This window comes from Rhincodon typus, chromosome 4, assembly GCF_021869965.1.
Source record: "Rhincodon typus isolate 14 chromosome 4, sRhiTyp1.1, whole genome shotgun sequence".
NCBI lineage: Eukaryota > Metazoa > Chordata > Chondrichthyes > Orectolobiformes > Rhincodontidae > Rhincodon > Rhincodon typus.
The window spans coordinates 120,281,412-120,296,096 of record NC_063335.1 but is presented as its reverse complement, the minus strand read 5'-3'; the positions used below and the strand labels follow the sequence as shown (position 1 = coordinate 120,296,096).

At 46.8% G+C, this 14,685-nt stretch overlaps 1 protein-coding gene across 1 annotated transcript in view; it reads left to right on the top strand.

Annotated features, from left to right (window-relative positions):
* Positions 1 to 14,685, top strand: part of LOC109921319 (serine/threonine-protein kinase 3-like) — a 409,892-nt gene that overhangs the window by 121,499 nt on the left and 273,708 nt on the right. The window contains exon 4 of the mRNA XM_048596227.1: positions 4,547 to 4,736. Within this exon, the coding sequence (XP_048452184.1) occupies positions 4,547 to 4,736 (190 nt within the window). The remainder of the gene's footprint in view (positions 1 to 4,546; positions 4,737 to 14,685) is intronic.

Below are 14,685 nucleotides of genomic sequence, written 5' to 3'. Positions count from 1 at the left end.
GTCAGATTTGCTCTAGCTAATCAATAAACTATTTCTTCAGCAGCTAATGCCATGATGTTCCAACAATAAATCAATACATAGAAATTCATCTACAAACACAACTCAACACACACCACCGCACCAAATAAGAAACCTTTCTGAAAGGTACAATAGGACCATTTGAAGTGGAATTGCAAAAACAATAATTAGCACAAATGGAACATCAAATGAAAAATGAGTTAGATTACAAAACTAATCATTTGAAAAATAAATATTTGGTACTTAAAATATTTTAGTAAAACATACTCAATAGTATTTCCAGCTCTCACTGCAAGGAATTATAGCGTGAAATCAAATTTAGTTTACAAAATCTAAAAGATTTGATGCTTGTGAATAGGTTGGGTTTCAAGAGGGCCTATATAAGGATGGCATTATAGTGATATTCCTTCATCAACGTTAACACAGTATCAAATTATTCATTCAAATATTCAGAAAACCTTACTCAAAAGGCATGAATTAGCATAGTTCAAAATCAAACTTAAAGTGTATAAGAAAGCTGACATCACAATTTTCTATGTGGATAAGAGGCTTGGGCATGTTATTATATGGTATTCAGCAATGTGATAAGCTACAGCTCTAACCCCAGAGGTTAATCATGTGTGTCAAATTGCAGGCCACAATTACCAACAGAGATGCTCTGCTGCACTAAACTGGAGGTCATGTTTTGAAAAGCACAATTGTGCTGATCACCATATTATTGATATGGGAAATTCCACAATGTCGAAATGGATCATTGTGCAGAACAGATTAGGATAAATAGAAAAAGGGTAAGTTGTATAGCAGAAAGACTCTTTGATTTCAATGTTTAATTTGCAATGCAGAATACACAATGATGACAGTCTACATAATTATGTATACTAAAGACTTCAAAGTCGTGAATTCAGAAACTTGAGAAACCACAGCCTATTGACCCCAGATGAACATGTTCCTCCAATGAAATATATGGGAACGCCACCTTGCATTGCCTATAATAGTCATCAAAACTGAACCTTGCTATCAACACAAAGGGCATCTTCTAATGCAAAGGATATGTATAAAGAAGGACAACATAACAGTGGTATCAATTTGAAATGCTACAAACTTGTCTATATCGAGGATACCCTACGTTGTGTTGTGTGGTACTATCAAGCAGAGCTAGCAACTCAAGACTGGGCATCCATGAGGCCCTGTGTGCCATCAGCAGCAGCAGAATTGTACTCCATCCCAATTTGTAACTTCATGGCCCAGGATATAGCCAACTTTACCACCACCATCAAGCCAGTGATCAAAGCTGGTTCAAAGAAAAGCGCAGGAGAGCATGCTAGGACCAGTACCATGCAAACCAAAAAATAAGGTGACAATCTGCTGATGTCACAAGCTGTTCCAGTGCACCTAAAATATTGGTTTATACCTGACAACATGGGAAATTGCCCAGATACGTCCTGCACAGAAAACACAGGGCAAATCCAATCTTGCTTATTACCAACCATCAGTCTCACCCATCTCATTGTAAAGTGATGCAAGGTATTGCCTACAGTGCTATCAAACAGCAGTGGCTCAGCTATAACCTGCTCACTGACAATCAGCTTCAGTTCCATCAGAACCGTTCAACTCCTGACCTCATTACAACCTTAGTTCAAACATAGACCAAAAAGCTGAATTCCCTCAATCCGAATGACTCCCCTTGAAACAATGGCTGCAGTTGACAGAGTATGGCATCATGGAGCCCTAACAAGAGAGTCAATTGAAATCAGAGGGAAAACTTTCCACTGGCTGGAGTCACACATGGCACAAAGGAAGATGGTTGTGGTTGTTAGAAATCAGTCATCTGAACTCCAGGACATCCCTGCAGGAGCTCCTCAGGGAAGTGTCCTAGGCCCAACCATCTTAGCTACTTCATGAATGACCTTCCCTCCACAATAAGGTCAGGAAAAGGGATACTTGCTAATGATTGCACAATTCGCAACTCAGATACCGAAATGGTCCATGCCCAAATAAAGCAAGGCTTGGATAATATTCAGGTTTTAAAGACTATTAGCAAGTGACATTTGTGTTACACACGTGCCATATGTAACGAGAGAATCCAAGTATCATCCTTTAGCATCTAATGTCATCACCATCACTGAACCCCCATTATCAACATCTTTAGGTTACAATTGACCAATAATTGAAGTAGAATAGCCATACAATTACACTGTCTACAAGAGCAGGTTTGACTCTAGGCATCCTGCAGCAACTAATTCATCTGCGATTCCCCAAGGCCTGTCCACCATCTAAGTGCACAGAGTGTGATGCAACACTTCCAATTTGCCTTGAATGATACTCCAACAAAACCAACAAGCCTGACACTATGCAGGACAAAGCAGCCACTTTATTGATACCATATCCACAGATATCTAATCCCTTCACCAATCACATTCAGAATCAGTGTGTACCATCTACAAGATGCACTACAGAATTTCGTTAATACTCCTTTGACAGCACCTTCTAAAGTCACGACGTTCTAGAAGGACAATGGTAGCAGATACATGCAAACACTACCATTTGCAAGTCCCCTACAAGCCATTCACCATCCCGACTTGGAAACATATCGCTGCTCCGTCACAGTTGCTGGGCCAAAATGCTGCAACTCGCTCCCGAACAAAATTCTGTTTACACCAAATGAACTGTAGCAGTCCAAGACAGCAACTCACCACCAGTTTCTCAAAGGCAACTATGCATGGGCAATAAATGTTGGCCCAGCCAGTGACATAAAAATAGAACTTGAACATCCAAGCAGCTCCAACAATAGCCAGTAACATCTCTTCTTGGTTCACATGTCATAATATAATCAACCTACTAAATATACAGTGAATAAGGGAAGAGAGGACTTAGTAGAATGCATATCTCAATCACATTGTATTAACACAATGTTAATACAATTACACAGCTCTTCCTTGAGGCTTTTGCCTAGTTGATGCTCTGTAATTACAAAGCTGAAAAAAATTAATGGTTTCCATCTTTCTGAGGAGCCTTCAGGCTAATCCACATCTAACAACTTGCTGTAAAAATTCTGCTTGTAGTTTGACAATTGTGACAAATTCCACCACAGCCACTGAGACAATCAACAATAAATAATCCTCACAAGGCTTTTTATTCGCTCCATGTTAACAGATCCTTTAAAAAAAATTCCATGATCTGGATCCACATCTTCGCCTAAAAAAAAATGATTAGTTCTTCCCTGCACCACACCTTATCTACGTACTAATTTCTGTTGAAAGCAAACCTCTGGTTTTTGAGATATACTGTTTACTGACAAGCAGACTAAAAACTGAGTGAAAACATTGTCAACATCCACCTTTATTAGCATAAGTAATAATGGAAATGGCAGAGGAAGATTGAATATTTCTCTTCATAATGCAATCAGAGGCCAGTTCTTTTTAACCTGAGATAACAAGGTGTGGAGCTGGTTGAACACAGAAGGCCAGGTAGCATCAGAGGAGCAGGAAAGCTGACCCTGAAGAAGGGTCCAGACCCGAAACGTCAGCTTTCCTGCTCCTCTGATGCTGCTTGGCCTGCTGTGTTCATCCAGCTCTACACCTTGTTATCTCAGATTCTCCAGCATCGGCAGTTCCTACTATCTCCTTCTATAAGAACAAACTTAGATTCAAGTAAAAAGTTCCAGAGACAGCAAGAAAGAATAAAACAATCAGCTGCTCGTTAATTTAGAGATTTAAACTGAGATTTGCTAGATTGGTTAATGTATAATGCACAACAGAATGACTAGGATATTTAAAAATTATTCACTTATTAATTATCGAAAGACTGTAGAAACCTCAGCAGAAGGACATACCACACAATGTTTTGTCTTTTCATTTCTAATGTACTATAAAGCATGCTATTAAAAATTTTAAATACGTTCACTGAAACACAAGCATGGCAATTCCGAAATGTTAACTTTAAAAGCTTAATAATCAAGCATCAAGTGTGTCGAAAGTTCAAAGCAGTGCCAAGAAGTAATAATTTTGTTACAAACAGAGAACCAGTTTCTAGTCTGCACTTATATCAAGAAAACAAGGGAATTGGATAAAATCCCTCTGGTGTATGGAAGGCCTTCTTTAGTACCATCATTGCGAGAAAATGTTTGAGTGAAATGCCAGAAATATAAATATGCAAACATCTTACAGAAGTAATGAGCAAACCTTCTGTTTATTCATCATATTTCAGCACTTATTTTAACTGACAAAATTTCATGGTGAGGTACAACAAAGTACTTGACTTGCATTCATTTCATGTTGAGACTTTTATTGTTCATGACTTGTGGCTGCCGCTGGCTAGGCTAAAACTTATAGCCCATCTCCAACTGCCCTGCAGAAGGTAATTGGTGGTGACTTGTCTTCTTGACCACTGCAGTTTTTGGAGAGTATGGAAACATGGAGAGCTGTTAAGAAGTAAAAACTGCAAGTGCTGAAACTCAAAACTTGAACTTTGTTTCTCTCTTCACACATGTTGCCAGAGTTTCTCCTGTGCTTTCTGTTTCTCTTTCGAGAGCAGAATCAGGTGGCCCGAGACGACCAGCGGCGAGAGTGGGAGCAAGCAGCCTGAGGCGGCTGGTGGAGACAGCAAGAGCAGGTAGCCCAAGGAGGCCGACGGCAAGAACGGGAGCACACAGCCTGGGCAGCTGGCGGCAAGAGCAAAAGCAGGGATTCCAAGGCGGCCGGCAACGAGAGCAAGAGCAGGCAGCCTGAGTGGAAGAGTTCGAGCCCTTGTGAGGAGTGGAAGCCCAGCTTGGTTAGGCACTTATGGACTGTAGTGTTGAACAGTTAACTGTGTTTCATTGTTATTCTACTTCTTAGTAAGAAGGACTGCAATGTTTATCTTTTTATCTTTGTTCTCCTCATTTTTCTGCTTTGTATCAAGGTGGAGCCATAAGTGGCGACTTGCAAAGTTTTCCTAGCACTCATGTGAGTACATGTGACAATAAACCTAATTCAATTCAATTCCTCTGGCAGCTCATTCTATATACGCACCACCTTCTGCATGAAAAAGATGCCCCCCAGGTCTCTTTTAAATCTTTCCCCTCTCACCTTAAACCTTTGCCCTCTAGTTTTAGGGTCCTCTACCATGCAGAAAAGATTTTAGCTATTCACCTTACCTGTGCCCCTCATGATTTTATAAGCCTCTATAAACCTCAGCCTCTGATGCTGCAGGGAAGCCAGTCCCAGCCTATCTAACCTCGCCTTATAACTCAAACCCTCCAGTCTCAGTAACATCCTTATTTTAATCTTTTTTACACCCTTTCTAGTTTAATAACATCCTTCTTATAGCAGGGAGGCCAGAATTGTATGCAGTACTCCAAATGAGGCCTCAGCAATGTCTTGTACAGCTGTAACATGACGTCGCAACTCCTGTATTCAATGCTCTGACTGATGAAGGCAAGTGTGCCAAATGTCTTCTTCACCACCCTGCCTACCTGTGATACCACTTTCAAGGAACTATATGCCTGCACTCCTATATCTCTCTGTTCGACAACACACCCCAGGCCCTACCACTAACAGAGTAGTTACAAACCTTTTCTGGAGAAGGGTCTGGACCCGAAACGTCAGCTTTCCTGCTCCTCTGATGCTGCTTGGCCTGCTGTGTTCATCCAGCTCTACACCTTGTTATCTCAGATTCTCCAGCATCGGCAGTTCCTACTATCTCAGTTACAAACCTGCCCTGGTTTGCCTTCCCAAAGTACAACATCTCACATTTATCTAAATTAATCTTCATCTGCCATTCCTCCGCCTGCTGATCAAGATCACATTGTACTCTGAGATAACCTTCTTCACTGTCCACTACACCACCAAGTTTGGTATCATCTACAAACTTACTAACCAGGCCTTCTATATTCTCATCCAAATCATTTATATAAATGATGAACAACAATGGACCCAGAACCAATCCTTGCGGCACACTGCTGGTCACAGTCCTCCAGTCTGAATAACATCCCTATATCATCATCTTCTGTCTCCTACCATGAAGCCAATTTTGTATCCAGTTGGCTAGCCCTCCCTAGATCCCATGTGATCTCATGTTACTAACCAGCCTACCATGCGGAACCTTGTCGAAGTCCTTGCTAAAGTCCATGTAGACAATGTCTACCACTCTGCCTTCATCTATCTTCTCGGTCGCCTCTTCAAAAAACTCAATCAAGTTTTTGAGACACGGTTTCCCATGCACAAAGCCGTGCTGTCTATCCCTAAACAGTCCTTACATTTCCAAATGCAGGTCAATCCCGTTTCTCAGAATCCCCTCCAACAAGTTAACCACCACTGATGTCAGGTTCACTGGTCTGTAGTTCCCTGGTTTTTCCTTGCAGACTTTCTTAAATAATAGCACAACATAAGCCACCTTCCATGGCTGTCAGTGGTACAAATATCTCTGCTAGGGGCCCTGCAACTTCTTCACAAGGTTCCCACAATGTCCTGGAAAACACTTGATCAGGTCCTTGGGAATTATCTACCTTTATGCATTTTAAGACCTCCAGTGGACTTTTTTCAAGACATGATTATTTATTTCCCCAAGGTCCCTAGCTTCCATGTCTTTCTCTAGAGTAAATACTGATGTGAAATATTCATTTAGAATCTCACTCATCTCCTGTTGTTCCACACATAGATGCTGTGATTGGTTCGCTGCACTGATGATGTTACCCAGCAGGGTAATGAAACATCTGTGAACTAACGAACCAGTTCAGCGAGCGAACTAACCACAGCATCCACAACCCAACTACAAATCTACTCAAGAACCTTAGACACACATAGGTGGCCTCATTGATCTTTATGGGGTCCTATTCTCTTCCTACTTACTCTTCTGCCCTTAATACACATGTAGAATTTCTTTGGATCTCCCTAACCTTATGTGCCAAAGACATATCATGTCCCCTTTTTGCCCTCCTGATTTCCCTCTTAAGTGTACTCCTACACTTCCCTATAACCCTCAAGGAATTCACTTAATCCCAGCCATCTATACTTCCCTCTTTTTTCTTGTCAGTGCTTCAATATCTCTAGTCATCGAGAATATCCTATGCCTGACAGCCTTGCCCTTCAGTCTTGTCCCTGAACTTTCATTATTAAGCTTTTGAAAGCCTCCCACTTGCCAGACATCCCTTTATCTGCAAACAGCTTGCCCCAGTCAACCTTTGAAAGTTACTGTCCAATTCCATCAAAATTGGTCTTGCCCCAATTTAGAGCTTTAACTTATGGACCAGGCCTATCCTTTTACCATAACTATTTTAAAACTAATAGAATTATAGTCACTGGTCTCAAAGCGCTCCCCCACTAATATCTGAGTCACTTGCCCTGCCTTATTTACCAAGAAGAGGTCGAATTAAGGGTCGCCCCTTAGCTAGTCGAGCATCTTGACTGAGAAAGTTTTCTTTAACACACTTAACAAATTCTTCCTTGTGGAATCACTTAACACTATGGCAGTCCCAGTTTACGTCTGGAAAGTTAAAATCCTCTACTATTACAACCCTATTATTCTTACAGCTATCTGTGATCTCCCTACATATTTGCTCCTCAATTTCCTGCTGCTGGGGGCCTATAATGCAATCCAATCAAAGTGATCACCTTCTTCTTATTCCTCAGTTCTACCCAGTTCTACTCAGTTCTATTCCTCAGTCACTGGACAATCCCTCAGGAATATACTCTCTAAGCACTGCCATGATGTGTTCCCTAATCAAAAATGCCATGACCACTCCTCTCTTGCCTCCCCTTCGATCCTTCCTATAGCATCTCTACCCCAGAATATTGAGCTGCTAGTCCTATCCCTTCCTCAGCCTTGTCTCTGTAACAGCTATGATAACCCAGTCCCATATTTCAATACATGCCCTGAGTTTATCTGCCTTACTTGTCATGCCTCTTGAATTAAAATAAATGCAATTTAATTCATCAGTCTTCCTTCATTCTCTGCCGTGTTCTTGCCTGCCTATTTAACTTTGTTTCAGAGATAATAGGAACTGCAGATGCTGGAGAATCTGAGATAACAAGGTGTAGAGCTGGATGAACACAGCAGGACAAGCAGCATCAGAGGAGCAGGAAGACTGACGTTTTGGGCCTAGACCGTTCTTCAGATATGGGGGAGGGGAAGGGGTTTCTGAAATAAATAGGGAGAGAGGGGGAGGTGGATAGAAGATGGCTAGAGGAGAAGACAGGTGGAGAGGAGACAGACCGGTCAAAGAGGCGGGGATGGAGCAGTAAAGGTGAGCGTAGGTGGGGAGGTAGGGAGGAGGTAGGTCAGTCCAGGGAGGACGGACAGGTCAAGGGGGCGGGATGAGGTTAGTAGGTAGGAGATGGGGGTGGGGCTTGAGGTGGGTGGAGGGGAGAGGTGGGAGGAAGGACAGGTTAGGGAGGCAGGGACGAGCTGGGCTGATTTTGGGATGCGGTAGGGGTAGGGGAGATTTTGAAGCTTGTGAAGTCCACATTGATACCATTGGGCTGCAGGGTTCCCAAGCGGAATATGAGTTGCTGTTCCTGCAACCTTCAGGTAGCATCGTTGTGGCATCGTTGAGGACCAGGATGGACATGTCACCTGAGGAATGGGAGGGGGAGTTGAAATGGTTCGCGACTGGGAGGTGCAGTTGTTTAGTGCAAACCAAGCGTAGGTGTTCTGCAAAGCGGTCCCCAAGCCTCCGCTTGGTTTCCCCGATGTAGAGGAGGCCACAACGGGAACAGCGGATGCAGTATACCACATTAGCAGATGTGCAGGTGAACATCTGCTTGATGTGGAAAGTCTTCTTGGGACCTGGGATGGGGGTGAGGGGGGAGGTGTAGGGGCAGGTGCAGCACTTCCTGCGGTTGCAGGGAAAAGTGCCGGATGAGGTGGGGCTGGAGGGGAGTGTGGAGCGGACAAGGGAGTCACGGAGAGAGTGGTCCCTCCGGAAAGCAGATAAGGGTGAGGAGGGAAAAGTGTCTTTGGTGGTGGGGTTGGATTGCAAATGGCAGAAGTGTCGGAGGATGATGCGTTGGATCCGGAGGTTGGTGGGGTGGTACGTGAGGACCCAGGATGAGGAATTCCACTCCCGCACATCCCAAATGTCCTCGTTTTTCAAGGACCGCAACTTCCCCCCCTCAGTGGTCGAGAACGCCCTTGACCGTGTCTCCCGCATTTCCTGCAACTCATCACTCACACCCCCTCCCCGCAATAACAACCAAAACAGAATCCCCCTCGTTCTCAACCCCAACCTTAAGTTTACCTGGACCATCTCTAATACCTCTCTCTCCTTCCTGGACCTCTCCGTCTCCATCCCCGGCAACCACCTAGAAACCGATATCCATTTCAAGCCCACCGACTCCCACAGCTACCTAGAATACAACTCATCCCACCCACCTTCCTGCAAAAATGCCATCCCCTATTCCCAATTCCTTCACCGCCGCTGCATCTGCTCCCAGGATGAGGCATTCCACTCCTGTACATCTCAGATGTCCTCGTTTTTCAAGGACCGCAACTTCACCCCTCAGTGGTCGAGAACGCCCTCAACCGTGTCTCCTGCATTTCCCGCAACTCATCCCTCACACCCCGTCCCCACAATAACAACCAAAACAGAATCCCCCTCGTCCTCACGTACCACCCCACCAACCTCCGGATCCAATGCATCATCCTCCGACACTTCCGCCATCTGCAATCCGACCCCACCGCCAAAGACATTTTTCCCTCCTCACCCTTATCTGCTTTCCGGAGGGACCATTCTCTCTGTGACTCCCTTGTCTGCTCCACACTCCCCTCCAGCCCCACCTCACACGGCACTTTTCCCTGCAACCGCAGGAAGTGCTACACCTGCCCCTACACCTCCCCCCCTCCCCCCCATCCCAGGCCCCAAGAAGACTTTCCACATCAAGCAGATGTTCACCTGCACATCTGCTGATGTGGTATACTGCATCCGCTGTACCCGTTGTGGCCTCCTCTACATCGGGGAAACCAAGCAGAGGCTTGGGGACTGCTTTGCAGAACACCTCCGCTCGGTTCGCAATAAACAACTGCACCTCCCAGTCGCGAAACATTTCAACTCCCCCTCCCATTCCTCAGATGACATGTCCATCCTGGTCCTCAACGATGCCACAACGATGCTACCTGAAGGTTGCAGGAACAGCAACTCATATTCCGCTTGGGAACCCTGCAGCCCAATGGTATCAATGTGGACTTCACAAGCTTCAAAATCTCCCCTACCCCTACCGCATCCAAAAACCAGCCCAGCTCGTCCCCGCCTCCCTAACCTGTTCTTCCTCCCACCTATTCCCTCCTCCCACCTCCAGCCCCACCCCCCTCTCCTACCTCCTAACCTCATCCCGCCCCCTTGACCTGTCCGTCCTCCCTGGACTGACCTATCTCCTCCCTACTTCCCCACCTCCCCACCTACGCTCACCTTTACTGGCTCCATCCCCGCCTCTTTGACCGGTCTGTCTCCTCTCCACCTATCTTCTGCTCTGTCCATCTTCTATCTGCCTCCCCCTCTCTCCCTATTTATTTCAGAACCCCCTTCTCCTCCACCATTTCTGAAGAAGGCTCTTGGCCCAAAACGTCAGTCTTCCTGCTCCTCTGATGCTGCATGGCCTGCTGTGTTCATCCAGCTCTACACCTTGTTATCTCTGCCGATTTAACTTGCTCTCTTTAACTTCTACACCAGCCTCAACCTTATCTCTTGTCTCACTACTGCTTAGGGTCCCAGCCCCCTGCCAGATTGGTTTAAAACTTCCCAAGTAGCTCTACCAAATTTCCCCCCCTTCCAATTCGGGTGCAACACGGCCCTTTTTTACAGGTCATTTCTGACCCAGAAAAGATCCCAGTGATCAAAAAATCTGAATCCCTGTCCCCTGCACCAGCTCCTCAGCAATCTGCCCTCTCCTCCTACTCCTACTTTCACTGGCATGTGGCAGTGGGAATAATCCAGAGATTACTACCCCGTAGTCCGATGGCCTGAACATAGAATTCAGTTTTAAAATCTCCCCACCCCCGGCCTCATCCCTCCCTCTCATTGCCGCCTCCCTGACCTGACACAACCTGTCCATCTTTTTCCCCACCTATCCGCCCCACACTTCCCACTGACCAATCCCTACTGCCCACCACCTGCATCCACCTATCACCATCCCACCTCCCCTCCCCCAGCTCCACCCCTCCTACCTGTCACCTCCTTGGACTGAAACAACCTGTCCATCTTCTCTCCCACCTGTCCGCTCCGCCCTTCCCACTAACCAATCCTCACCACCCCCTACCTGCATCCACCTATCACCACTGCACCTACTATTCCCCGCCTCACCCTTCCTCCCTCTCACCTCCTTGAACTGAAACAACCTGTACATCTTCCCTCCCACCTGTCCGCTCCACCCTTCCCACTGACCAATCCCCACCACCCCCTACCTGCATCCACCTATCACCACCCCACCTACTGTTGCCCAGCCCCACCCTTCCTCCCTCTCGCCTCTTTGACCCCCTCCTCCTTCTAATTATTTCCCAGTTCCCTTCCCTCTTCCCAGTGCTGAAGAAGGGTCCCAACCCGAAACGTCGATTTTCCTACTTCTCTGATGCTGCCTGACCTGCTGTGTTCTTCCAGCTCCACACTGTGTTTGCCCTTAAAGTCTGGTTTTGTAACCTGCTCCCTAAATCACTATGTTAACTGTGCAGAACCTCATCTGTTTATCTACCTATGTTGTTGGTACCAATGTGTACAATGAACTCTGGCTGCTCACCCTCGCCTTTGAGAATTTGCTGCAACCACTCGAGGACATCCTTGACCTTGGAACCAGGAGGCACCACACATCCTGGAGTCTCTCTCACAGCTGCAGAAAATCCTGTCTGTGCCCCTGACAAGACGGTCCCTATCACAATTGCTTGCTTGGACTCTGTCAATACTCTGCTTTACAGGAAAGCCAGTCGTGGTGCCAAAGACATGGCCGCTGCTGCTATTTTCCCCTCAGATGCTATCTACCTATAGTATCTAAAATGGTATTCTTGTTTGAGAGGGGGAGAGCCACAGGAGACTCCTGCACTACCTGTCTGCCTCTCCTGGTAGTCACACATCTACCTGCCTAAACCTGCATTGAGACCCCTCGCTGAAGCTACTATCTATTATGCTCACTGGCTCCTGTATGCTCCTCAGTGCTTCCAACTGCCACTCCAAACAATCCATGCATCTGAGAGGAGCTGCAGCCAGACACACTTCCTGCAGATATAGTTGCCAGGGACACCTGACTACTCCCTGATCTCCCACATCTGACAGGACAACGTACCACTCTACTGACTGTCATCGCTGCCCTTTTAACAACTAGAAGACTTTGGGGAAATATAAACATAGGAACAAAGGAATTAGGAGCAGAAGTAGACAATTGAGCCTTCAAGCTTACTCCGCCATTTAATATAGTAATGGCTGATCTTATCCTGGTCTCGAGTCCACTTTCCTACTGCTCCCCACAGCTCTTTATCCTGCTTTTCATCAGAAACATATCTATTTCTTTCTTGAATCTGTAGATTGATTCTCCCTGCACTGAACTCTGGAGCAGAGAGTTCCAAAAATTCAAATCCTCTGAGAGAAGTAATTTCTCCTCATCTCAGTTTTGAACCTACCTCCTCTCACTCTATATCTATGACCTTATGTTCTGGACTGTCTCACAAGGGGGTCATCTGTTCAACATCCACCTCATCAAACCCCTTTAGCATTTTATACATCTCAATCCGATCCCTCTTCATTCTTCTGAACTCCAACAAGTACAAGCCCAAGCTATTCAACTGTCGGCACTTTCAACCCTGGAATCAACCAGGTGAACCTCCTCTGAACTGAACCACACCCTTCCTCAAGGAGTCCAAAACTGGACACAATATTCCAGAGATAGTAGGAACTGCAGATGCAGGAAAATCTGAGATAACAAGGTGTAGAGCTGGATGAACACAGCAGGCCATGCAGCATCAGAGGAGCAGGAAGACTGACGTTTTGGGCCAAGAGCCTTCTTCAGAAATGGTGGAGGAGAAGGGGGTTCTGAAATAAATAGGGAGAGAGGGGGAGGCAGATAGAAGATGGACAGAGCAGAAGATAGGTGGAGAGGAGACAGACAGGTCAAAGAGGCGGAGATGGAGCCAGTAAAGGTGAGTGCAGGTGGGGAGGTAGGGAGGAGATAGGTCAGTCCAGGGAGGACAGACAGGTCAAGGGGGCGGGATGAGGTTAGTTGGTAGGAAATGGGGGTGCAGCTTGAGATGGAAGGAGGGGATAGGTGGGAGGAAGAACAGGTTAGGGAGGCGGGGACGAGCTGGGCTGGTTTTGGGATGCGGTAGCGGGAGGAGAGATTTTGAACCTTGTGAAATCCACATTGATACCATTGGGCTGCAGGGTTCCAAAGCGGAATATGAGTTGCTGTTCCCGCAACCTTCGGGTGACATCATTGTGGCACTGCAGGAGGACCAGGATGGACATGTCGTCTGAGGAATGGGAGGGGGAGTTGAAATGGTTCGCGACTGGGAGGTGAAGTTGTTTATTGCGAACCGAGCATAGGTGTTCTGCAAAGCAGTCCCCAAGCCTCTGCTTGGTTTCCCCGATGTAGAGGAGGCCACAACGGGTACACCAGATGCAGTATACCACATTGGCAGATGTGCAGGTGAACATCTGCTTGATGTGGAAAGTCTTCTTGGGGCCTGGGATGGCGGTGAGGGAGGAGGTGTAGGGGCAGGTGTAGCACTTCCTGCGGATGCAGGGAAAAGTGCCAGGTGTGGTGGGGCTGGAGGGGAGTGTGGAGCGGACAAGGGAGTCACGGAGAGAGTGGTCACTCCGGAAAGCAGATAAGGGTGGGGAGGGAAAAATGTCGTTGGTGGTGGGGTCGGATTGCAGATGGCAGAAGTGTCAAGAGGATGATGCATTGGATCCGGAGGTTGGTGGGGTGGTACGTGAGGACGAGGGGGATTCTTTTTTGGTTGTTATTGCGGGGAGGGGGTGTGAGGAATGAGTTGCGGGAAATGCGGGAGACACGGTCGAGGGCGTTCTCGACCACTGACGGAGGGGAGGTTGCGGTCCTTGAAAAACGAGGACAACTGAGATGTACGGGAGTGGGATGCCTCATCCTGGGAGCAGATGCAGCGGAGGTGAAGGAATTGGGAATAGGGGATAGCATTTTTGCAGGAAGGTGGGTGGGAGGAGGTGTATTATAGGTAGCTGTGGGAGTCGGTGGGCTTGAAATGGATATCGGTTTCTAGGTGGTTGCCCCAGATGGAGACAGAGAGGTCCAGGAAGGAGAGAGAGGTGTTAGAGATGGTCCAGGTAAACTTAAGGTTGGGGTGGAAGGTGTTGGTGAAGTGGATGAACTGTTCGAGCTCCTCGTGGGAGCACGAGGCGGCGCCGATACAGTCATCAATGTAACGGAGGAAGAGGTGGGGTTTAGGGCCAGTGTAGGTACGGAACAGGGATTGTTCCACGTAACCTACAAAGAGGCAGGCATAGCTTGGGCCCTTGCGGGTACCCATGGCCACCCCCTTTGTCTGTAGGAAGTGGGAGGAAGTGAAAGAGAAGTTGTTGAGGGTGAGGACGAGTTCGGCTAAGCGGATGAGGGTGTCAGTGGAGGGGGACTGGTTGCCTGCGGGACAGGAAGAAGTGGAGGGCCTTTAGGCCATCTGTATGGGGAATGTGGGTGTATAGGGACTGGACGTCCATGGTAAACATGAGGTGTTGGGGAC